The following is a 24,935-nucleotide window of genomic DNA, read 5'->3' as shown; positions in this document are numbered from 1 at the left end:
ACCAAAGATACTAGCTTTGGATGCATCTATATAGCAATAGAAGCAGAAGGGGCCAGAGAATGAAGAGGAAAACTTATGATCAACCAATTGGGAATACAAGAGAAAGGTTGACAGCCCAAGGAAGAAAGATCGAGTGAAAATCTAGTTCATGAGCAGATCGACCAACAGAAAGTGTTTCATTAAGACAGAAGGAAAGTGAGCAAAAACTCAGACACAACTCAGAGAGGCCTGAAAACTGTACGCACGAGCATTATATAATGAAGGGACAAGAACCAACATGCTCCGAGAAAAACAAGAATTTAGTAGACTCCCCGGGGATCATGGAACAAAACAAGAAACTCCAGAATGGTTCAAATGAGAAAAAAAAAGTTTTAAAATAAGATGTTAGGAATGAAATTGGGTCAGAAATCTAAGCTCTCAACACAGAATTTTTTTTTAAAGACAATGGAATATAGAACTTAGAGGACACCATGGATAATCCCTCCCAAAAAGGCAGAGGCTCTGAGTGAGAGAATAATAAATTTGCAACACAAAAATACTTAAATTGAAGAAAACTTGGCAGAAGAAACACTTAGAGGAGATGACAATTTGAAAGGATTTTATCCATGCCAAAGTGATCAACCTTGAACACCTGTGTGCAAAGAGATCATTTAAGGATTGAGTCTCCCAGAAGAAGAAGACAACACAAAACAATCTGAAAATCAAATTGCAACAAATATTACAAGCAAATGGCTTTTGGATACAGACAATAAAGCACGGATTGTCTGACCCCAAGGATCATCCACAGAAAAAACCTACAAGATGTAACAGTCTTCAATTTGGATAACTCCAAAGACAGAGAGTGTAACCCAGCTGTCCCTGCCCATGTGTCTATGCAACTGCTCTTCCCTATATCCAGCACAGGAGATCTGCCCAACATCCTGGAGGTCTTCCTAACTTTTTCCTGCTATCATAGATATATCAGTGTAACACCCAGGTGGTCTCCCTGGCATTCCTCACTTTCTCCACATGACCAGCTCATCTGTTTCTCCTAGCACACACTTCCCTGAAGTTCCTCATTGGTTTTATGTCACAGCCCACCATGCCTTGGTGTGATATTTATCTCTAGTTCTTTCAAGATTGTTGTGTTTCATGCCTGGAAACCATGTGACATCACCAACATAATACTGGAATGGAAAGGGTGGGCCTTTGTCTACAGAAGAAATTGGGGGCTTTAGAACTTCCACTGAGGATGGCTAGGTGGTGCAGTGAATAGAGCACTGGCTCTGGAATCAGAAGGACATGAGTTCAAATCTGCCCTCAGACAGTTAACACTTACTAGCTGTGTGACCTTGGACAAGTCACTTAATCCCAATTGCCCTGCCCCCCCCCCCCCCCAATTAAGAACTTCCACTGGGCTTCTCCAACTTGTCCATTTGTCCAGACAAGCTCTTTAGCTTTGGCCATCCAACTACATGTCATGATCTGGGCAAGAGACAATCTTTGACCACTTGTTTATTTTTTTTCCAGGGTGGATGTCAAGCCAAAACTTTTCAAGCAGTTCTGGCTCTGTTCTAGGAGGCTCTGTTACATTCTTACAAGGATGCCACCATTATCAACAGAATGGAAAGGGACTAAACATTAATTTAGTGCACTGTGCTAAGTATTAAACAAATGCTATCTCATTTGATCCTCAAAATAACACTGGGAGGGATTATTGTGCCATTATGATGCCCATTTTACAGATGAGGCAAATAGCTGAAGTGACTAGCTTAGAGTCACACAGCTAAGTGAGAGTCTGGATATTCCTGACTCCAGGCCCAGCGCTCTATCCACTGCACTACCTAGCTGCCTCTTCAGACAGGAACGTCATTCCTCCTCCACCTGAACTCTGGGTTGGATCTCCTCCATCACAGTGACGAATACCGATGGTAAGCATACAGCTTCCTCTTCTAGGCTTTCCATGAGGATCCATTACAGAACACATTTCTTTTTTATTTTTTGAATAATCTTGAATGGTTTTGATGGGGATGGAGAAAGAAATGCAACAAGCATTTATTAAGTGCTTACTGTATGCCAGGCACTGGGCTACAGCACTAGCATAAAGAAGGGCAGAATCTGTCTTCAAGGAGCTTACACTCTAAGGGGGTTAGAACTGGTTCCCTTATCACTAATAATGACAGTGGGCTCTGGTATTGTCAATTACATGATGGTATGGGCTTCTACTGCTTGTGAAAACAGCCCTCATGCAGATGCATGTGGGCATGATTCTCATGGAAACTATATAGAAAAAACATGTACAAGGTCAGTAGTTCCCTGTATTTTTCTCTTTTCTGGTATTGACAAGATCAGAGATTTTTTTCCTCACTATTTTGAAAGTTTGTCTTTCCTCACTTGCCCTGTGAAAGGATCCCTCCATACTTGTATCATCTCCAATACACGTCTCCTCTATGGATAGTTCATCTATTCCAGTTACCTTTTCTGTCTTTGTTTGCATTGGTCTTCTGTTTATTGGTGTCCTCCCCTTGGCATTCTTAAATATCCTTTCGCTTCCTTAAGTTTCCTCCCAAGTTTACTTTAAACTACTTTCAAACCTTGTCCTACCTCATAAGATTTTACAAATGAGTATCTATTCTAAATGGTTGGTGCCTTTGGCCACCATCTTTGTCAGAATGGAAAGAAAGTCAAGTGTTTATTGACAAAGGTGCTTTGGGTTCTATGTTACGGTAATTACTTTACAAGAGTTAAATCTTTACATTAAATGACTGTGATTGCTGTTGATATAATTTCAAATGTAAATTACCCATTTCTCATGATCAATAACTTTTTTAAATAGGTCAGGAATGAACTACTTTGATTGCATGCCACCATTTTCCCTCCTTAATATTCCTTTTCCTGGCTGTATACTGACTTTGATTTCTCCTTTAACAAATTAGCAATGAAGCTTATTCAGGAATGACTCCCACACCAGCAAATGAGCCCTTTTCTGCAGGTTAAAATATAATCAATTTCCATTTTTGTGACTGTTACTTTGTACTTACCAGGGTCAGCAAATCGTGACTCTGCTCTTAAAGAAAGTATTCATCTAAGCTACTCTGAGTATTATAAATACTCAAATTAACTACAAAGGACCCATGAAGGAAAATACTATCCACATCGAGAGAAAGAATTGATAACAGAGATATGCAGATATAGTTTTATCTATCTATCTGTCTGTCTGTCTGTCTGTCTATCTATCTATCTTCATGTTAGATGGTGCCCTTCCGGGTTGTGAAGGAAAGGAGGAAAAGAGTCAGTCTGGAAATTAAATTTTAAAAAAAGAATGCGCAATATGAAAGGATGCAGCTTTTGTACAGTTGCTAAGCCTTTAAACAATCTCATTCTTTATTTCTCGCCCAGGTTTTCTGATGGATTTTTCAGCATGTTCACCTATCCTCACCTCTACATCAAAGAAAACATGTATTGACCTTAGAGGGTCTTAGCAAGTCCTTCAGCATGCCTCTTTACCTCCTCATGCTCTGTAACCAGTACTGGCATAAATACTGGAATTATTCTCATGGTGGGTTTTTTTGGTTGTTCTTGCTCTGGGACACACAATAAAACTTACTGCCAATTCCTTTTTTTGTCTCTCTAAGGAGTCCTTGGGAGCCAGCCTTCAATTTAGCTGCAAGTTGTCTTTCTTCAGGTTTCATTTACAATAACAATGTCAAGATTGATATATTTTGCTTTCTGCACTAGTGTATGTTGTCATTGATCATTGGACAAGGATTTCATATTTACTGTACCAACAGTCAAGTTAAAGTTTATAGATAGTATAAACACAGTGAGATTCTTAGCACCCTCCCTTTTCTTTTCTGCCTCTCTACTGTAACAGAAGTGGAAGAAGACCGAACACAACTGAGGCTCTTCATTGTTTTTGTGAGTTGCCATAGCCAAAGAACACATCACTAAATGGCCATCACACATAGTAGTGATGCCCTTCTCCATACTTAGCTGTGCTGATCCTTGGAAAGCAGACTCAGAAAGTTGCCAGGATCACACCTGAAACCTTTCCAGGATGGCAGAATTTGCCAGAGCTTACACTATGCTGGCACAGTCTTTGATAACCCAAGGTCACTACCACATAGATAAGGTATCAGAGGAGAATTCTGTGGAGTTTGCATTTCACAATTTTAATAACAAGCAATACATTTTGCAAGACCTCCTATTGTGAAAGAACACCAACTCAAAAACCACAGGATTATGCCTTAATCATGAGAAAGCAAAGAAGACAATGGAATCATATATGTATTCCAAAAAATCACTACCCAAAATAATATCCTGCAAAGCTGAGCCTACTAATAAGAAAAAAAAAAGATGGACCCCTCAAAAAGAAAGACATTTGAGGCATTGTTAAAAAAAATAAAACACCTAAAACAACAAAAGTGGGTACTATATTTACTTAAAAACACCCAAGACAGGCAGCATGATGTGGCTGGCTAGAGAGCCAGGCTTGAAGCTAGGAGGCCCACCTATGAAATAGAATTGTTCTGCAAACCCAAGCAAGTTAATTAGTCTCTCAGTATTTTAGGCAATCCTTGAAGACATTAAGTTGCAGAGAAAGTTCAGTCTTGCATTGATAGAAATTCTATTCCCATTTCTTATCCTTAAACACCCCGAAGGAGAGAAACATAAGATGAATAAATAAATGCAATTATCAAAAAAGACTATGAAAATAAATTCTCTTATATTTATAGACTTAAAAAAAATGAACTGAGTAAAAAAAAACAAGAACAAAGAAGGGACATCAAGTGACAAAAATGACCTAAAGGGTTTTCAAAGATTTAAGGGTAACTGAAGGAAGTAGGAGTTAAGAAAAAAAGAAAAGTTGATTAATATTCCATGAACCAAATCCTATGATCCCCCACAAGTGAATTAATATCCTTTGCTGGAGGGATAACAGAGCAGGGAATTGCAAGGGGAAGGCAAGGGAAGGTAAAAGACAGAGGGGAGCTAGGGATCAATTGAATGGCAGGTGAGGGACCAAATTAGGTCTGGGTCAGGGGTGGGGAACCTGCGTCCTTGAGGCCACACATGGCCCTCTAGGTCCTCCAGGGAGGCCCTTTGACTGAATCCAAACTTTACAGAATAGATCCCCTTAATAAAAGGATTTGTTTCGTAAAACTTGGACTCAGTCAAAAGGCCACACCCAAGGACCTAGAAGGTCACATGTGGTCTCAAGGCCACAGGTTCTCCACCCCTAGTCTGGGTGCTATAAACATAGAAGTGACACAGTCCTATCCCTCAGGAGGCTTAAATTCCACTTGGAGGACACAATACATATTGGAAAACTTGAAGCCAGGAATGGAAGGATTAGTTTGAGTTATCACAGGAGTTGGGAGTGCCTTTCTAATAACCCTTTCTAGTAACAATGCTCTTTCTAATAACAATGGTAATATTAATTGAATTGTCTTTTCCCTGAATAAGAGGAAAAACGAAAAGAGAGAATGAGTTACACAGTGACAAAGAAGATGGCAAGATGCCTACTCTGGCTAGGCTGTGGTAGAAGGGATGAAATATAGGCAGGAGCTAGCTAGAGTCTGAGGTGAGGACTGACTTGCTTACCTTCTAACTGGGCAACTCTGCACCAAGGTGAGCTGAGTGCAACCCAACCAAGTCTATAGGTAAACAGAGAAGGGAGAGCAATTTCCTTAATCTTTCAGCAAAAGATTAATGGGTCTGTGGAGAAAAGCAAGAGAAGTGAGGGATTGGGTTAGAGGGGGCAGGGAAGGGAAGAAGTGGGTCTCTTGCCCCTTACAGGGAAAGCAAAGAGAGCTACTAAAGACCAGTCTTAGAATGGGGGGGGGGAGGAGGGAGCAGTGTGTTTGTGGTAAGAGACAAGGACCTTATAATGGATTTTGTCTAGGTGGAAGCTGCACATTTAGAAACCACATTCTCTGAGAAACAATTGTGCCTTCAAGGACTACATCTAATGCTAGGAGAGAAAATTATGAAAGCCTAAAAGCAGTTAGACCCAGAGTGATAGGGGGTCAAAGAAGCAGAGATAGGGTGACTTGACCTTAAGAATAGTGAATGACTATAGGGGTAAAGGGTAGGCCAGGCCTTGTGACTTGGGATACAGAGGACTCTTACCAGATGAAACTGGTTCTATTTGACATTATTTCATTTATGAATTGATATTTCAAATAAGTGCAACAGGTAAAAAGGAGAAGGGGGTAAGAGCTATAAATGTGCTAATATATTATTTTGAGGAAAGGGTTGAAAGTTGATATGCTACCTTTCTGAGGGACACAAGAATAAAGAATAAACACATAAGGCCAATTTGGTCCACGTATTAGAAAAGAGAATTCAGACTATAGAAGGGAAAAGAAATGAGGACAAAGAAAAGGAAAACTTCTTGGAAAAGGAAGCAAAAAGAATGGTAGTACTTAAACTTAGAGGAAGAGATATGCATTTTCAACCCTACCCTTAGTTAGATAGAGAAAGAGGGGGAGAAAGAAAGAAATAAGGAGAGGGGTGGGGGAAGCCAGTGTTAGAGTCAAGGGGAACTAAATAGAAGTAGGGGATGGGGAATGGGGAAGGAGTTAATAGGAATTAGTTTTCTAACCACCAAAGTCATAAAATTTAGAACAGTAGCGAATGCTGACTTAAAAGAGAATAAAGGGTAAAATCAATTCAAAAGTATTGCTGAGCCACCTAGCTGCCCCTCAATCATAAATTTAAGTGTGAATGGATTAGGAAATACATTAAAATGAAAGAGTACAGCAGTACAGATATGAAACAAAACCCAACAATTTGCTGTATATAAGAAACACATTTAAAAATCAACACATATTGGGGGCGGCTAGGTGGCACAGTGAATAGAGCACCAGCCCTGGAGTCAGGAGAACCTGAGTTCAACTCCTGCCTCAGACACTTAACACTTACTAGCCATGTGACCTTGGGCAAGTCACTTAACCCCAATTGCCCTGATCTCCCCCCTCCAAAAAAGCAAATAATAAAAAATAAAATAAAAATAGACACATATTGAATGAAAAGGAGAGGTCAGAACAAAATTTACTAGAAATAAGATGATTCCAAAAAACCAGGAGTTGCAGTCATGCTATTAGAGAAAACAATATAAAAATTCACAATATCAAGAGAGTTCCCAAGTTGGTAGCACTCTCCCCTCAGAAATTATTTTTGAATGTATTTTGTGTGCTTTTTATTTGTATGTATGTGTGTGCCAGCTTCTTTGAAATACCTAGCTCTCCTGATAAAATGTGGACTACATGAATGTCTTGTTTTTGCTTTTGAATCCTCAGTTCACAGTGCATGGAAGGTAGTAGGAACTTCAATGTTTGTTGAATTGAATAGAGAAACTACATTATATGGGTAGCTAGCTAGGTGGTACATAGATACGAGTGCCAGGTTTGGAGTCAGGAATATCTGAGTTCAAATCCAGTCTCAGATACTTGCTAGCTTTGTGACCCTGGGCAAGTCACTTAATCTCTACTTGCCTCAGTTACTCATCTGTAAAATGGGGGCACACTGGTGAAGGAAATGGCAAGCCACTCCAGGATCTTTGCCAAGAAAACCCCAAATAGGATCACAGAGAGCCGGACACAACTGAACAACTCAACAACCACTGGCAATAAAACAATAGCAATACTAAAGATATATATTCACCAAATGGCAGATAATGCACATCTAAAAACTAAATGTAAACTGAATTACAGAAAGACACAGATGACAGCATAATAATTATAGACTATTTCAATGTTCCTTTCATGTAGCTGAATAAATCTAACAGAAAGTGAAACCAAAAGGAAAATATAGCATTGTACAAACTGTTAAAGTAAGATCTGAAATATTTATTATATCTTATGAATGGGAACATTAAAGAATATATATATTTCTCGTGAGGCACAAAGAAATTATAAATATAAAAATACTAAATACCTCCTTTACAAACCATAACACAATAAAAATAGCAATAGAGAGAACACAAGCAAAAACTTCAGATGCAAATGGAAACTTAAAAATGAAATTTTGATGAATGAGTGGATTAAAGTACAAATCATACAATTAGTAATGATGTGGAAGAGAATAATAATGAGACAACATGCCAAAATTTTTGGAATGAAGCTAAAGCAGTCCTCAGAGGAAAAATCATATACCAGAAAATGCACAGTAACAAAACAGAAAGACAGTTAATGAACTGTGTATGCAATTTTTAAAATTGAAAAAAATTAGCAAATAAGCAAATCCAAAGTTGGCATAAATAGGAATATCCTGAAACTTAGAGAAGAAATAGATAAGACAGAAAACAAAGACTATAAAAATGATTTTAAAACTTCCAAAAAAAAAACTAATGGATGCCCTTTAAAGAGACTAATAAAACTGATAGAAATTTAGCTAACCTGATGTTAAAAAGAGAAAAGAAAACCAAATTAACAAAATAAAAAATGAAGAGGCAAAATTACAAGAATGAAAAACCTACTATGCATTATTATATGCTAACAAAACTGAGAATTTAAAAGAAATGAATGATTTTCTCAAAATATATCAAATACTTTGATATAAAAGATATAGTAATAGACATATTAAACCACCCCATCTCAAAAAAAATGAAACTGAGAAAGTCATAAAGAACTGTCCAAGAATAACAAAAATCAAAATCCTGGAACAGGCAGGTTTACAGTTAATAAGAGTGTATTAAGAATAATTATTCTGAAAATATTTTACCTAACTAATTGTATGGTAATGATACCTAAACTGGAAGCAGCAAAACCAGTAAAGAGAATTAATAAGTAATAAATCTATTTCAAACATTTTAAATAAAATTCTAACAAATAGACCATAGTAACACACATCTCCCCAAAAAATAACAACACATCACTATGTCTACAATGAATTGATACCAATGGTTGAACATTAGGTAGAAAACTGAAATAATTATTTCTAAAAAAATAACCATAATCATATAACCATATTAATAAATAAAGACAAAGCCTTTAACAAAGTACAAAATTCATGTATAAATTTTCAAAAAATAAAAAATATAGACACAGAATGACCATTTTAAAATGATTGAAGACTACATATCTAAAATAAAAAGCTAGCATATAAGTGTAGAAACACTAGGAGATTTCCTAATAAAAACAAGAATAAAGCAAGGATGCTTCCTCTCTCCACTATTATTTAACATATAAATGCTAGGAATAGTAATATGACAAGAGAAAGAAATTAAAGGCACTGGCAAAGACAAGTCATTTTTGCCCTACTGGCATATAATAGGATGGTATTGTTGGAAAAACCCAGAGAATCAGCAAAGAAACTAAGTGAAATAATGAATAGTTTCAATAAAGTAGCAGGATATAAACTATTTCTATGAAAACCACTGGCATTTTAATAACCATAAAAAATCAAGTAAAAAATATTAGACTAACATGTTAAATTTACCATAATCTTTTTTAAAGAGCCAAACTCCACTATCAGACTTATGTTTTCATGAGCAATCTACTTTCCTATTCCTCTACATGGAAATGCTCATGTCCAGTGATGTCTGTCAAGAACAGAACAAAAAAAATGTATTTAAAAAAAATCCAGATTCTATGATTCTTATTCCAGTGTTCTTTCCACTAAAGTAAATCTTCCTATGTCCTATTATTCTTTCCATTGTCTCCCATCATGCTTTGGGCAGTGTCCACTCTACCTCTGTTCCTTCCTGCTTCACCACCTCCCCAAACCTATAGATCGCCCCCCCAAACAGAAAACAGATGGGACATGCCACTTATTCACATGGTCAATGTGACTGTGGGTCACTGACCCAGAGCAATGTCGCTGTTTCGGTGGTTTCATGAATCCCTTTTTCTTATTCCTCTGTGTATATAGAAACATTTTTATTTGTTAATAATACATTATAATTTTTATTTTTTGTTGTTCTCTTCTGGACAAACATCAAATATGAACATTTTCACTCTCTGGGCCTTGGTTTCCTCATTTGAAAAATGAAGAAGGTGGAATAAAATGCCTATGAACACTAAGATTACTTCAACCTCTATCAGTTCGTGAATCTACGGATGAGGATGTTGGAATGCTTTCTCAGTGTTTCTGCCTAGGCTCTGAAATCCCTTCCAGCTCTGATACTGGATGGTCTGTGCCTCGTAATTCTCGTGTGTCCCCTACAGAGCCCAGCATGCTGTTATGTGACAGGAAGCACTCAATTAATGTTTGCTAATTGATTTGCACTCATTATGGGTCCACATTATATATACAGTGGGAAGCAAACTTGCCTCGTCAAGATATGGTTGGGGTTAAAACCCAAAATAAGCTTAACAAGGTCTTAGATCAATTTAAGGCTGACAAATGCATGATAGGTTATGAAAGTAAACAAATTAGGCACCAAGAATATTCTTACCCTCTCCTCTCCTCTTAGTCAAACTCTACTCACTCTTTAAGACTCCATTCTAGGAGTGCCCATATTTACTCTGTGCTTTAGGAGTGACTGCCTGTACCACTCATCAGGAATTTAATTATGACCTTGCAATCTGTAACTATCTTCTCACATAGATTACTGTCCTTGCCCTGGCCAGGACTTATCTGGCATACATGACTTAGTTCGGGATGTCACATTTTAGGAAACTGATCCAGCAGTTCACAAGAGTTTCAAAACTCAAGTAAAGAATTAATAGTACACTTACTAGCCATATGACTTTGGGCAAGTCACTTAACCCCAATTGCCCTCCAAAAACAAACAAAAAAAAAGAATTAATAGTAAAAATCCATGACTTCAAAGGTCTAGGCCTTTTAAAGACTTTTTAAAGGTCTGTTCAGGCAGCAAGCAAGAAGTTCTTAAAGGCCCTAACTCAAGGAGGCAAACAACTTCATATGTGTTTGTGTGTATGTATGTACATAAAAGATTCATACTAAGTTGATACAAGTTAACCTTATAGGGTCTGTAATCAGAATATACTAGATACCAACTGGCCTGAAAGAAGAAATAGATGAGGAGTTTTTAAAACAGATCACACACAACACAGAGGAATGATGGGAGACTTCAATTATCTACACATCATCTGAATCTCTCTCTCTCTCTCTCTCTCTCTCTCTCTCTCTCTCTCTCTCTCTCTCTCTCTCTCTCTCTCTCATTCTTGACTTGCCTCAATGAAAATTTAACCTTTTGAAAGGAACCCATAAGGGAAATTCAAATCTGGATCTAATTTTCATTAATAGGAAAATGGCTGGGGTGGAAAGCATGGGAACAATGGGCAAAAGTGACCACCACTCCCTCTTAGAGTTCATGATAAAGAGAGGAAAGACACAGTTTGACATGTACCCTAGAAATGAGGAAGGTAGATTATGAAAGGTTGAAAGGAATTTAGGGAGGGAGGGATGAGAAACTCTAAGATGGAAATTCTGAAGACACAAAGGGAAATAAGTACAATGAGGAAAAACGATAGTTGACTGAAGAGACTGATGTGTATGCAAGAGGAACTCAAAAGCCAGCAAGATTTGGAAAAGGTACGTGTAGAGGACAGAAGGTAATAAAGGGAACATGATGCAGCCCTGGAAAACTTAATAGAAGTGATGAAGTTCAGAGAGCTGAGGCTGGCAAGGGAACTTAGTTCTACAAAAACAAGTTTTTCTTAAGAAGTTGTATTAGGGAAAGAGGAGAATCAAAGAAGAGATAGGATGGCTATTTGGGATGCATGGGATGGCAATAACTAATGAGAGAAGGGAGAGTGCTCGATACTTTTTTGTGTCTGATTTTTCTGCAAAAGACAACATCTTTTACAACAGAAAATGCCAGAGCAAAATAAGTAATAGGGAGGTGATACCTAAGATCATAAAGTGCAAGTCAGGGGTGGGGAAGCTGCTGCCTCAAGGCCACCTGTGGCCCTCTAGGTCCTCAAGGGTGGCCCTTTGACTGAATCCCAACTTCCCAGAACAAATCCCCTCTAGGTCTTCAAGGGCAGCCCTTTAACTGAATCCCAACTGCACAGAACAGATCCCCTTAAGAAAAGGATTTGTTCTGTCAAACTTGGACTCAGTTAAAAGGCCACATCCAAGGACCTAGAGGGCCACAGGTTCCCCAATCCTGTGCTAATTGATAGGCTTAATGAGTTCAGGTCACCCAGCCCAGCTGAACCACATCCTCAGGTTTAGAAAGAATGGGCAGGTAGGATGGTTGAGCCAATGTCAGTGACGTCGGAAGGACTGGGAAGAACAGGATATGAAGCCATGGAAAGGAGACCTCCTGCAGGCCTGGAGAAGGGGGAAAATAGTTCATAAATTATAGGCCAGAGACCCTAACTTTAGTTCCTGAAAAAATCCTAGGATAGATGATTAAAGTGATAAGATCCAGTGTGGCTTGGTTGTGCCAGCCCAACCTTATTTCTTTCTGGATAAGGTTAGTTAAGTGAGAGATCAGAAGGATACAAAGCACTTGAGAGTTTATCCCAGTAATACTGTGATGTGGATGTAGAACTGAGTGAATGGACAGACTCAGAGAATTCATTAATAATTCAACATCTATTGGGCAGGAGGTCTCCAGTGAAGTGCCCCAGGGATCTGTGCTGTTTGATGGCTTTATCGATGACTTGGATAAAGGCAGAAAGAGTGTGCTCATTAAATTTGCAGATGATATGCTGGATGGCAGAGTGAGAACCCCAAAAGATACTGACAGGCTAGAGAGAGCATTGGGCTGAATCCAATACTGTAGGCTGAAATACATTAGGGAGAAACTGAAAGTCTTATACTTCATAAGTACAAGGTTGGACAGCAGTGTCTGAAAAAGATCTGGGGGTGTCAGTGGACTCCAAGCATAATGAGTCAGTCTGATAGTGTCTCAGGCTAGGTGAGGTGGGGTACAGAGCTTAGGTCTGGGCACTGGAGATTAGGAAGGACACTGACAAGCTGCCATGTCCAGAATTGTGAAGTTCGGAGTCTATCCCACATGAGGATAGGTTGAAGGAATTGAAGAAGGTTAGTATGGAGAAGAAAAGGTTTAGGAAAGACATAATTGTCTTCAGATATCTGAAGGGCTGTTTTGATGAGAAGGATTTCATGTCCTCTGTTCTAAGGCCCCTCCCAGCTCTGACCTTCCCTGTTCTAAGGCCCTCCCAACTCTGACCTTCACTGTTCTAAGGGCCCTCCCAGCTCTGACCTTCCCTATTCTAAGGCCCTCCCAGCTCTGACCTTCTGTGTCTTTTCTCAGGTCTGATAGTTTATTTTCTAAGTCCTCTTCCAGCTCTGACATTCTCTCTTCTAAGGTCCCTCCCAGCTTAGATACCTCTCTTCCCTTTGACATTCTAAGATATAAAGCCTCTCCTGTCTGTGACATTCTTTATTCTAAGTACCTCCTCAGCTCTGACTTTCTTGGTTCTAAGGCCCTTCCCAGCTTTGATATTCTATGTTCTAAGGTTCTCCTGAGCTCTGATATCTCTGTTCTAGGGTCCCTCTCAGTCCTAACATTGTGTTCTAAGGTCCCTCCTTGCTCTTAAGACCTCCAAGATCCTTTCCAATTCTGACAATCAATGTTCTAAGGTCTCTCCTAGATCTGACATTCTATGCCCTACCATCCCTCATCGCTAAAACAGTCTGTATTCTAAGGTCCTTCTCTTCTGATATTCCATGTTCAAAGATCTCTACAAGTAGACATTCCATGTTCTAAAGTCCCTCCCCATTCTGATCATTTATGTTCTAAGGTTCCTCCCAACTGAAGCAGTCTGGGTTCTATGACATACTGTGTTTTCAGGTTACTTTTAGCTCTGACATGCTATGCTCTAAGACCCTTTCTAGGTCTCCCACTCCATGTTCTATATTCTACCATCTCTGATGTTCTTTGGTCAAAGATATTTTCCAATTTTAACATTCTAAGTTCTAGCTATGATGCTGTGATTTGTCAGTTTCCTCTCAGCTCTGAAATTCTAGATTTTAAGACCTGTTCTAACTCTATGCCCTTTTCCTTAGATCCTCCCTCCCCTACTCCCACCCCATAGAGCTTGGTATATTGCTGGGTAGTTATGAGCACTCAGGAAATGGTCATGGATTGATTTGGGACCCATTATGGCACCAATTTACACTGTGCCCAGCAAATTTGCCACCCGTGAAGCTGGTCTGTGTTAAAACTAGCAATAGGGTTTGAAAGCCTGCAATCAATTATTATATGACAGCTAGCATGATGGGTCATTAAGAGAAGTGAGGCTGGTGCTGGGGATGACAACAGCACCAACTGTTGCCAGGCACCAGCATTAGTGGGGGGGGGTGGGAGCCATGGGGTCAAATACAAGCGATGCCTCTCCTATTCTCTCCAGAGACAGCTTCTATTAGACATTGTCGCCTGCTCCTCTAGACAAGTGAGAGGATGAGAAAGGAGGCTGTTCAGATGGCCAAATTCCTAAAGCCCTAGTCAGCTCCTCATTATTCAGGGAACCATAGCACCTTCCATTTAGACAACCCACTATGGTGGCAAAGCCCTTTCTTGGCCATTATTTCATTTAATTCGCAAAATGGCCCCAGGAGACACAGCAAATGGAATCAGAAAATGTAAGAGCTAGAGAAGATCTCCAGAACAATCTAATCCAACTCCTTTTACTTTACAAAAGTCTTGCTTCACATGGAGTTATGTGAGAGAGTAAGGATTGGAATCTCCAAATCTAGGGTTCTTTGCCCCTATTATCACCTCCATTTTATACATATGGAAACTATGGACCAGACAGGAGAGTTGCCTCTTTGGATCATTGGATTTTAAAGCTTAGGAGGACTCTTCTACTTCATTTGATGGCTGAGTGAAGTCATGTGCCCAAGATGATACAGCCTCCGGCCATTAGCTCCTTCCACCACGGCACACTGACTCTCTAGGAATGGTCAACGAAAGCAGAAGAAATCATTTGTTGCCACTGCCATATCTCTCTGGATTCTTCTTGGTCCAGGCTAATTTGATCCAGCCTCCATTAAAGTGGAGTATCAGTAACTGACATAAAGCTTGCAGAATCCTTGATGCCACTGTCTCAGGGACTTGACACCTTAATATCTCATGAATAGCATCCTCATGGATTTTCTCTACCACAGAACTCAGTTCTCCCTCAGTCCCAACCATGAGACTTCCAGTTCAGGATTCCCAGAGTCAGAGTTCTATCTACACCCAGCCCCACAGAGCAGTCTGGAGTGGGGGTGGGAAACATGCAGCCTTGAGGCCACATGTGGTCCTCTAGGTCCTCAAATGTGACCAACCAATTTGGTCAAAGGGCTGCACTTGAGGACCTAGAAAGCTACATGTGGCTTTGAGGCCACAGGTTCCTCATCCCTGGGATTCTGGAGTCTTCCAAATCTGAAATTTGAAAACTGCACCATATTCAGAAGTTAGGAAGAGATCAGATGTCTCAGCAACAAGAGCTCTTAGGTGTCCAATGTAGCTAGAAAAGATAGGTAGCAGTGCCATAATAGTGCCTAGAGTGCTGGGTCTGGAGTCAGAAAAACCTGAGCTAAAATCTAGCCTCAAACACTTCCTAGCTGTGTGATCCTAAGCAAGTCACTTCCCTCAGTCTCCTCATCTGCAAAATGGGGATAATAATAGCACCCATCTCCCAGGGTTGTTGTGAGAAGAAAATGATGTAATGTTTATAAACTATTTAGTATAGCGACAGGCATATAGGTGCTTAATAAATGGTAGCTTAAAAAAAGATACATAAGCCCACTAAGACAAGCTTTTGGGAATCCTGTTATCAAAGTGGATACCAGATGCCCCATGGGTATCTTATAAGGTCTCTCCCATAACAAGGAACAAGGTGGACAGTGGTGTTCTTTGGTAGACTCAGAATTATAGTTCAGGGTCACAGGATCATAGGTCTGGGGCTGGAAAAGATCTTAGAGGTCATCGAGTATGATGCTCTCATTTTGCAGAAGGGGAAACTGAGGCCCAGAAAGGGGAAATGCTCACAGCTACGTGGTTAGTAAGTATCAGAGTTTGGATTCAAATCCAGGACTTCAGATTCCAGATCCATCATTCTTTACACTTATTTAACCTGGAGTCTATGACTCTAAAAAACAAAACAAAACAAAACCCAAAAACAAATATTCTAATAGTTGTTTTAATACGTTTATGTTATAATTTATTATATTAATTAATTTATATTATAATTTATAATGTATATTTAATATAATCTTTTGTAATCTTGTGTATTTTATTTATGTGTTTAAAAAAACTATTCTGGGGCCACTAGGTGGCACTGCAGTGGATAGAGGATAGGCCCCAGAGTCAGGAGGACCTCAAATCCAGCCTCACACTTACTAGCTGTGTGATCCTAGGCAAGTCATTTAACCCCAATTGTCTCCAAAAAAATAAAAACATGATTCTGAGGTCCACAGGATTCCCTACCCAGATGGACTGCCCGAGGGTCTCACAAAACAACAAAGACAAAGAACCCCTATTTCCAGCCAAGGATGCCTCTCCAGCAGATATTCTCCTAAGAGACTTGCATGTTGGATTTCTAGTGATCACTAAAGAAGAGGAAACTGCCCCAGAAGGTAGGGAGCTCCCCATCTTTGGACAACTTCAAGCAAGTGTTCAAAATGACCACTTTGGTTGGGGGATCTTAAAAGGAATTTCCTTGTAGATGGGGGTTGAATTAAAAATGCCCTAAGAGCAGCTTTACATCCTTGAGATTCAGAGATGGCAATCACAACACCCCCATTCTTGGGGGCATCTTGGCTTTCCCATGTACTTGGGCATCAATGAGCTCATTCCATCCTCATATCACCGTGGGAAAGTACATAGGACAGGTATTAGCCTGTCATTTTACAGAGTGCGAAAATTAGGTGCTAAGATTCATAGAACTACAGAATGCCAGAGTTGGAAGGGCCCTCAGAGAGCAAAGGATTCTGGTTTTAGAAACAAAAGGAACCTTGTAGAGCATCTTCTCCAATCTCCCCATTTTATGGACAAGGTAACTGAAGCTTGGAGGGGTAAATGACTTGCCCAGGGGCACATGCTGAGGGAGTGGCAACACTCATTTGGAAGCTCCCTAACTGCTGGGGCCATGATCTTTTCGGTACACAGTCTGGTCAGCTTGGGGCATGAGGCCTTTCAGACCTTTTGGAACCCTGCCCCAAGTGCCTATGAGAAGGAGAAGAAGGCCAAGCACTGCACAGCTTCTAAGAGTAAGTCTCCAGGGGGGTTTTCAGGCTGTCTGCTTCCCCCTTAGCTCCCTCCTCCAGAACTGTCTAGAACTGAACTACAGAGAAAAATCTGCAATCAAAATGTACAGTCCCTCAGGGAAAGAAGCCCCACACTCCTCACATTAACAGCGCAAAGACAGCCCTGCAACAACCTTGCTGTGGTGATGACATTTCAGCAACTGAGGGAATCAAGGAAAGGAAAAGAAAGGGGGGTGAGAGGGGGAGGAGGAGGGAAGAAGAGAAAAGGGAGGAGGAGAAATGGGGGGAGGGAAGAGGAGAAATGGAGGGAGGGAAGGAAGAGGAGAAAAGGGGGAAGGCAGGAGGAGAAATGGGGGGATGAAGGAAGAAGAGAAAGGGGGAGGGAGAAGGAGAAAAGGGAGGAGAGAGGAAGGAGAAGATATAAGGGGAGAGAGGAGAAATGGGGGTAGAAAATAGGGGGAGAAAGTAGAAGAAGAATAAGGGAGGGAGAACTGGTAAGGGAGGGAATCAGGGGGAAGGAGGAGTACTAAAAATAGAGAGAGAGAAGGGGAGGAAGGGTACAAACAAAAGGTATAGTGTCAGTAACATCTGAGCTCAGGTCCTCTAATTGCTGCTCAAGATCAAACACGCCAAAGGTCACAGTGGGAGAAGGAAAAGAAGAGACAGACAGAGACAGAGACAAAGACAGAGACAGAGAAAGGAAATGAAAAAGCAAATGGAGGAGACTGAAGGCAAAGAGGAAGAGAAGGGAAGAAAAGGATAAAAAGTAGACTAGGAAATGGGGGGAATTGAGGAACAGAGACTAGTAGAAGGGGAAGGGCATGTAGACGAGTCAGGTTAGGGTGGTAAGGGGGATAGTAATCACTCACCCTCACAAAGCTGGCAGGAAACCATCCCTCTTCATCATCGATCTGGCCCCACCACCAGTCCTTGTTGGAAGCATCCAGGACCTTGATGACGTCGCCCGCCTTAAACGCCAACTCCCGGTTGGCCATGGTGACATGATCCCATACTGCCTCAGCACTTACGATGGAACCTCCGCTGATCAGCTAAAGAGAGAATAATAGCAAAGGCTTAGTCTCAACTGATTGGTCACTCCTGACCCCATTGTTCAGCCCCCTGGCCTACTTTGAATTCATATGGGGAAAGAAATTCAATGAATTGGACTGCCCCCTCTAACACCACAGTCAACTCTCTGTCATCCAGAGGGTGTGATCACAGGTTCCTATGGGAACATAAGATTTAGGAGCTAGGAAGGTCATCAGATGCCAACTAGTTCAAGCTCCTCATTTGCTAGAGAAAGAAAGTGAGGCCTGGAGAGGGACAGGATGCCTTAGCCAATTATGAGCCAGTGTAGGCCTTACCCAAGTTCCTGGTCCCCCACTCATCCTTCTAATCCTGCTGCTAGTAAGTATACTAGAAGAGGAGAAATTCCAATATACCATTCTTCTTATAGAGAAAGATTGGAGGGGGTGAGTTGGTACCAGTTAAGTTTGGGATTATGTATGATTTCAAATATTCATGCTACACACATCTTCTCTGATGGTGGAGAATAGAGAGTTGACCACATCTTTCTAGGATCCCCAGCCCCATGTACAACATACTCCTACATTCTTTAAACACATGAGAAGCCAGTCCTGGAGGTCACTGGCTACCCTGAAGGCCAATCTAGCACCTAGTGAGGTCAATACCGGGAGAGGGAATTTCTCTTCTTCCCAAGAAGCCCTATGCACCCAGCAGATAATCTGTCAACCATCTCTGAGACTGCCTGGTGAAACTGAGGGCATGGGTTAATCCCTATGATTTTCCAGATGGGGAAACTGAAGCCTGGAGAAAAGGGATGAATGACTCATCCAAGGTCATACAGAAAGTTAGAGGCTGCCCTGGGCATGAGGAAATGTGGCCACCAGGACCCAAACCCCCTCTCTTCACCACACACACACACACACACACACACACACACGCACTCTCTGCCAAAGATACCCTGGTGAGATCAAGGCTGTACATTTGAAACATACAGGTGCCAGTAAAAGGCCCAGGTCTAAGACTACAGTCTCCCAGACAGGCTCAGTCCTGGCCAGGCAATCATGAGCATGCCAAGCATATGGCATTTTGGCCTGCCAGAATCTTGGAGTAGCAAGAGCCCTCAGAGGTCACTTCGGCCATCCCTTGTTTTCAGGAATGACAGTTATCTCAGGCAGATGGATCACAAAATCTGAGTTGCAAGAAAATTACTCCCAAGCAGTGATCTGCTCTCCGACATGCCCCATGCTGGGGTCTTCAAGCCTCCTTGACGCTTCAGGGACCAGAAACTCACTATTGCCCCAGGCAAGCCCATTTGACTTTTGAACAGCTCTGCTTCTTAAGAAATTAATGCTTCCTTATAAGGTATAACATGCTTCTTTGTAACTCAAGAGGCCACTAAGACTGGAAAGGACCTCAGAGGCCAGGCTACCTCAACGCTATCCTTTTACAGAGCAGGAAACTGAGGCACAGGGAGGGGAAGGGACTTGTCCAAAGTCAGACATGGCAACTCCAGCGTTTTATAGAGGAGGAAATTGAGGGACAGGGAAGGGACGGGAAGGGACTTACCCAAGGTTAAATAAGCAGTAAATTTCAGAGTTGGGATTTGAACACAGGTCATCTGACTTCAAATATACTGTCCTTTAAGTTTACTAAACTACCTGCTACTTCTAGTCAATGTTCCTAATTCTGACATCTGAGGTCAAACAGATTCCTTGTAACCCAACTTCACCATAGTGGGGGTGGGGGTGGGGGTGCCAACAATTACTGTCTTCAGATATCTCAAGAGCTGCCTCCTCTTTTCCAGGCTACTACCCACATTTCTTTCAACTGATCCTCTTATGGGATAACTCCAAGGTCTGCCAATACCCTGTGTCTCCCTCTCTGGACATTCTCTTGTTTATCAACACCCCTCCTAAATGAACACAGCCCTTCAGATGTGACCTGACCACAGCAGAGGACTGTGGGATGAAGTTCCTTCCTTCTGGATACTAGGCCTCAATCAGGGATGGGGAACCTGTGGCCTCAGGGCTACATGTGACCCTCTGGGTCCTCAAGTGTGGCCCTTTGACTGAATCCCAACTTCACAGAACAAATCCCCTCTAGGTCCTCAAGGGTGGTCCTTTGATAGAATCCAAACTTCCCAGAACAAATCCCTTTAATAAAAATATCTTTATCTGCAAGTCAAAAGGCTGCATCTGAGGACCTAGAATGCCACATATGCCCTTGAGGCCCCAGGTTCCCCACCCCCTGAGACTAATGAAGTCTTAGCTCAAGGTTTTTCTTTTTCTTTTTTTGGGGGGGTGGGGGGCAGCCATGTCACTGTTGATTCTTACCTTATTAAAATCCACAAAACTTCTCAGATCTTTTCCTTCTGAAATATCTAACCACCTCTCTCCCTGCCCACCCACTGATGTCATTGACTTTTTAAAAACTCAAGTATAGAACTTTATATTAGGAACTCAATCTTTTTTTTCCCCTGACTCCCCTAATCACCTGATTCATTGATTTAAATATTCTTCTAGCTGAAACATACCTTCAAGATAGTCTATTTGAATGCTTTCTTTTTAAAGGAGGGAAAAACTGAGACTGGAGAGGAAAAAAAAATTACTTGTCCAAGGGCATATAGAAACTCAGTGGAAGATTAGCCAAGATGATAGAAAAGGAAAATGACAAATGCTGGAGGGGGATGTGGGAAAATAGGGACATTTGTTCACCAACAGTGCATTAGTGTCCCTATTTTAGAGAGTAATTTGGAACTATGCCCAAAGGGCTATAAAAGTATGTGTACCCTTTGATCCAGCAATACTGCTACTAGGTCTGTATCCCAAAGAGATCAAAGTAAAGGGAAGGAGACCTATCTGTACAAAAATATTTATAGCAGCTCTTTTTGTGGTGACAAAGAATTGGAACCTATCAATTGAGGAATGGCTGAACAAATTGTGATATACGAATGTGATGCAATACTATTGTGCTATAAGAAATGATGAAGGGGATAGTTTCAGAGAAACCTGGGAAGACTTATATGAGCAAAGTCAAGTGAGCAGAACCAGGAGAAGAATAACAGCAATATTGTAAGGATGATCAACTGTGAAAGTCATAGCAACTCTGAGCAATGTGATCAACAGTGATCCATCACAATTCCAAAGGGATTAATAATAAAACATGCTATCTACATCCCGAGAGAGAATTATGGACTCAAGACTACAGAATGAAGTGTGTGTGTGTGTGTATTTGCTTTTTGGAGGGGCAATTGGGGTTAGTGACTTGCCCAAGGTCACACAGCTAGTAAGTGTCAAGTGTCTGAGGTCACATTTGAACTCCAGTCTTCCTGACTCCAGGGCTAGTGCTCTATTCACTGTGCTACCTAGCCACCCCTGAAGTATATATTTTTTTCTCTTTATCCTTCTTATTTTTTTTAACATGGCTAATATGGAAAAAAAGAAAATGTTTCAGAGTTAGGACTTGAACTTGGGTCTCCCGACTCTAGTTGGTGCTCTTTGCATGCTATGGGCAAATGTGATATAGTGGAAAGGGTAATGAATTTGGAGTCAGAAGATGTAGGTTCAAATCCTCTCTCTGTCACTTACTAACCATTTTACCTTGAGCAAGTCACTTCCCCTCTGAGCCTCACAAGTTCCTCCTCCATAAAATGAAGGACTTAGATGAAATTGAAGGTTCCTTCCAGTTTTAGATCTAGGAACCTATAAGCCTATGAATCTTATCTCCTTGGTATATGCAGACTTGCTTTGGGATGGAGAAGAATAAGGCTTTGGTCCAGGAAAGATGCCACCCAGTGATACACTGGTTTCCTAAGTAAAGTGGCACCCAATGGCTCCAAAAGTCTCAAGTGGAAATACTGGGAGAGGTGACAGGCAACAAACCATTTGATAGCTAAATCAGTGAGAGCTATTCAATTAGCCCATTCCACCCAAGCAGTTCTAGACTATCAGACCAGAACATACTTCCCATCCCAGCCAGCTGTCCACTCTGGCCATCACAGCATCCATATATTACCTCCCTCTCTCTGCCTCTTACTCTGGGGTCAGTAATCAAATCAACATTGTCATAACCCTATTATTCCTGGATAGGGTGTGTCAATTGACTGTTCTAATTATGGATCAACTTAGCTTCCCAGCATCTTCTCCACCCCCCCCCCAACAAAAACATTTCTTTCCCTGGCCACCACTCCCCTACATATGCTTTCTTATCCCATTAGAATGGAGTTCTTTGCACATGAGGATTGTCTCACTTTTATATTTATTTTTATCTGCAAGGCTTAGCACATAGCAAATACTTAATAAACATTTTTTCATTATTACATTCAATCTTTGCCCTTGCCATTCATAGTCTTAGATCTGACACAGATTTTAGAAAATCAATGGTAGACTTCTAAGGGACTTTTGAATAAAAATAATTCCCATTATTACATAGTGTTTGGATTATAAAGTGCTTTCCTCACAATACCCCTACGAGGTTAGCAGTATAAACATAATTATCCCCATTTTACAGCTGAGGAAACTGAAGGTCAGGGAAGAAGAGTAACTTGCCCAGGGCCTCCTCACTATTAAGCATCAGAGTCAGGATTTGAATTCAGGTTTTCCTAATTCCAAATGTGGTGTTCATTCTACAGGGCTGGAAGAAATTTTTGAGATCCTCTAACTCAATTACAAAAGAGAAAACTGAGACCCAGAGATACAAAAGGACTTGGTGCAGATGACAAAGCTTATATGGAGCAGAGCTGACTAGACCTAGAGGCCAGGTATGGATTGAATGCTGGCCAGATGCAAGGCACTAAAAGAAGTGCTAAGTAAAGCATCTGCCCTGGCCTCAGATATGTCTGCAGATGTGTGCTGGAGAAATTGGCATCGACATTGGGCAGAGAAGCTGGGAGCAGTAGGGAGTTGCCCCTTCTTAAGCCCCAGAGCTTTGCTTTAGGACCACACACAGAAAAGTGGGCCCTTAATCAGACCCTCAAATTTCTAGAGAACTGATTTTGAATTCAATTTTATTATTTATCTTATTGTTTGCTTTTTGGAGAGGGGAAGGTAGGGCAATTAGGGTTAAGTGACTTGCCCAAGGTCACACGGCTAGTAAGTGTTAAGTGTCTGAGGCTGGATTTGAACTCAGGTCCTCTTGACTCCAGGGCCAGTGCTCTATCCACTGTGCCACCTAGCTGCCCCTGAATTCAATTGTATTAAATGCCTACTGTGTGTGCTGGGCACTGGAGCTACAATGACCACCATTTAATTGAATTCTATTCTTTTTCCTTATATATGTGCATAGCTCCTCTGGTCCAGTCTTTCTCTCCACAACAATACCCACAACAGTCAGCAAGTGGCATCATTTGTGAAACAGCAACCAACCACCATTCAGAGCATTTCTTAGTGTAGTTTACAAGTCAAAGCACAACCACTGGATATTAGGAGACCTGATTCCCAGACCCCATGCCAATTAAGAACTATAGTGTAACCTAAGGTAAAGCACCATTCCTACCTGGTCTTTTCATGGTGACATTTCTTTTCTTTTTCTTTTTTTTTTTTTTTTTGGAGGGGGAAAGGCAAGGCAATTGGGGTTAAATGATTTGACCAAGGTCACACAGCAAGTGTCAAGTGAGGCCAAATTTGAACTCAGGTCCTCCTGACTATAGGGCTAGTGCTCTGTTCACTGTGCCACCTCACTGTCCCATGGTGACATTTCTGAAAAGGGCATTGGAGTCCCAAGAGCTGGGTTGGCATCATATGAGCAAAGGCAAGTGATCTTCCTTGCTGGGGCTCAGCTCTAGCCTTCCTTTGTTTTTTTGTTTGTTTGTTTGTTTTTTAATCAAAGAGGCTGGACAAGATAAGACAATATATTCTTTAACAAGCCTTCTGGCTTCAATATTTGACTAATCTGTACTGATAGAATGAAAGCCCATTCTGGGCAGGGGCTGTTTCACCTCTGTCCCTGTATACCTTTGGCTTAGCACTATTGCCAGGCACAAAGCAGCTGCTTAAAATCTTGTTGACTAAAAGAGAGAGAGTAGGTAATATTTCAATTTTTTTTGCCTTTTTTTTGGAGGGGGGAGGGCAGGGCAATTGGGGTTAAGTGACTTGCCCAAGGTCACATGGCTAGTAAGTGTTCCATGTCTGAGGCCAGATTTATTATCTCCATTTTAAAAGGGAGAAAATGGAGGCTGTGATAAGCTCTAGTTCACCCAGTAAGGGGCATGGCCAAGCCTTGAGCCCAGTTTTTTTTTTCTCAGTCTACAGCCAGGGTTCTTTCCACTAAAAATGGCAGAAACCAACCACCTGGGCAGCCAAGCCCAGTCTCACAGTCATGGAATCAGAGAGGCCCAGAATAGGAAGGAGCCTGAGGTGCACAGAGTTCAGCCCCCTTGGAGGCAGGAAGTCCATCTATGACCTGTGCTAGCGGCAGAGGGCAGGCAGGCTCTGACACCCATATGTCGAGAGGCAGAATTCGTTCTATTCATGAACAGATTCCATGCTGTTCCCCCCCACCCAAAGCCCTGGCTTTCTCTCCCTCACTCCCCCTCCTCCTCCTGTTCCCATGCTGCAGGCAGGCGATAAATATGTCAGTGGGCATTGAGTTAACTACAAATAGTTCTTGGCCACGGGACAGTACGGTAGAGACACCCTTCCTTCAGTGTGTGGGAGCCTTGGAAAAAAGCTTTTCCAAGCCTCTTCCTCCCCCATTCTGCTTACAGGAGTTACAAGCACAGAGGGAGGAGAGAAAGGCCCAAGAGAATTGGCAAATCTTAAGCATCTCTTGCCCCAGGAGGCCAATATAGT

General features: G+C 41.3%; 1 protein-coding gene across 11 annotated transcripts in view; it reads right to left on the bottom strand.

Annotated features, from left to right (window-relative positions):
- ARHGEF9 (Cdc42 guanine nucleotide exchange factor 9) overlaps positions 1–24,935 on the bottom strand; it is a 270,712-nt gene that overhangs the window by 71,902 nt on the left and 173,875 nt on the right. For all 11 annotated transcript variants that reach the window (XM_069108283.1, XM_069108284.1, XM_069108281.1 and 8 more), the window contains one exon: positions 17,991–18,170. In XM_069108283.1, the coding sequence (XP_068964384.1) occupies positions 17,991–18,170 (180 nt within the window). The remainder of the gene's footprint in view (positions 1–17,990; positions 18,171–24,935) is intronic.

This window comes from Petaurus breviceps, unplaced genomic scaffold (genome assembly GCF_028583685.1).
Source record: "Petaurus breviceps papuanus isolate PSGF00001 unplaced genomic scaffold, PetGlider_PUasm1.0 90339, whole genome shotgun sequence".
Lineage (NCBI taxonomy): Eukaryota > Metazoa > Chordata > Mammalia > Diprotodontia > Petauridae > Petaurus > Petaurus breviceps.
This window is presented reverse-complemented; position numbering and strand designations above follow the sequence as displayed.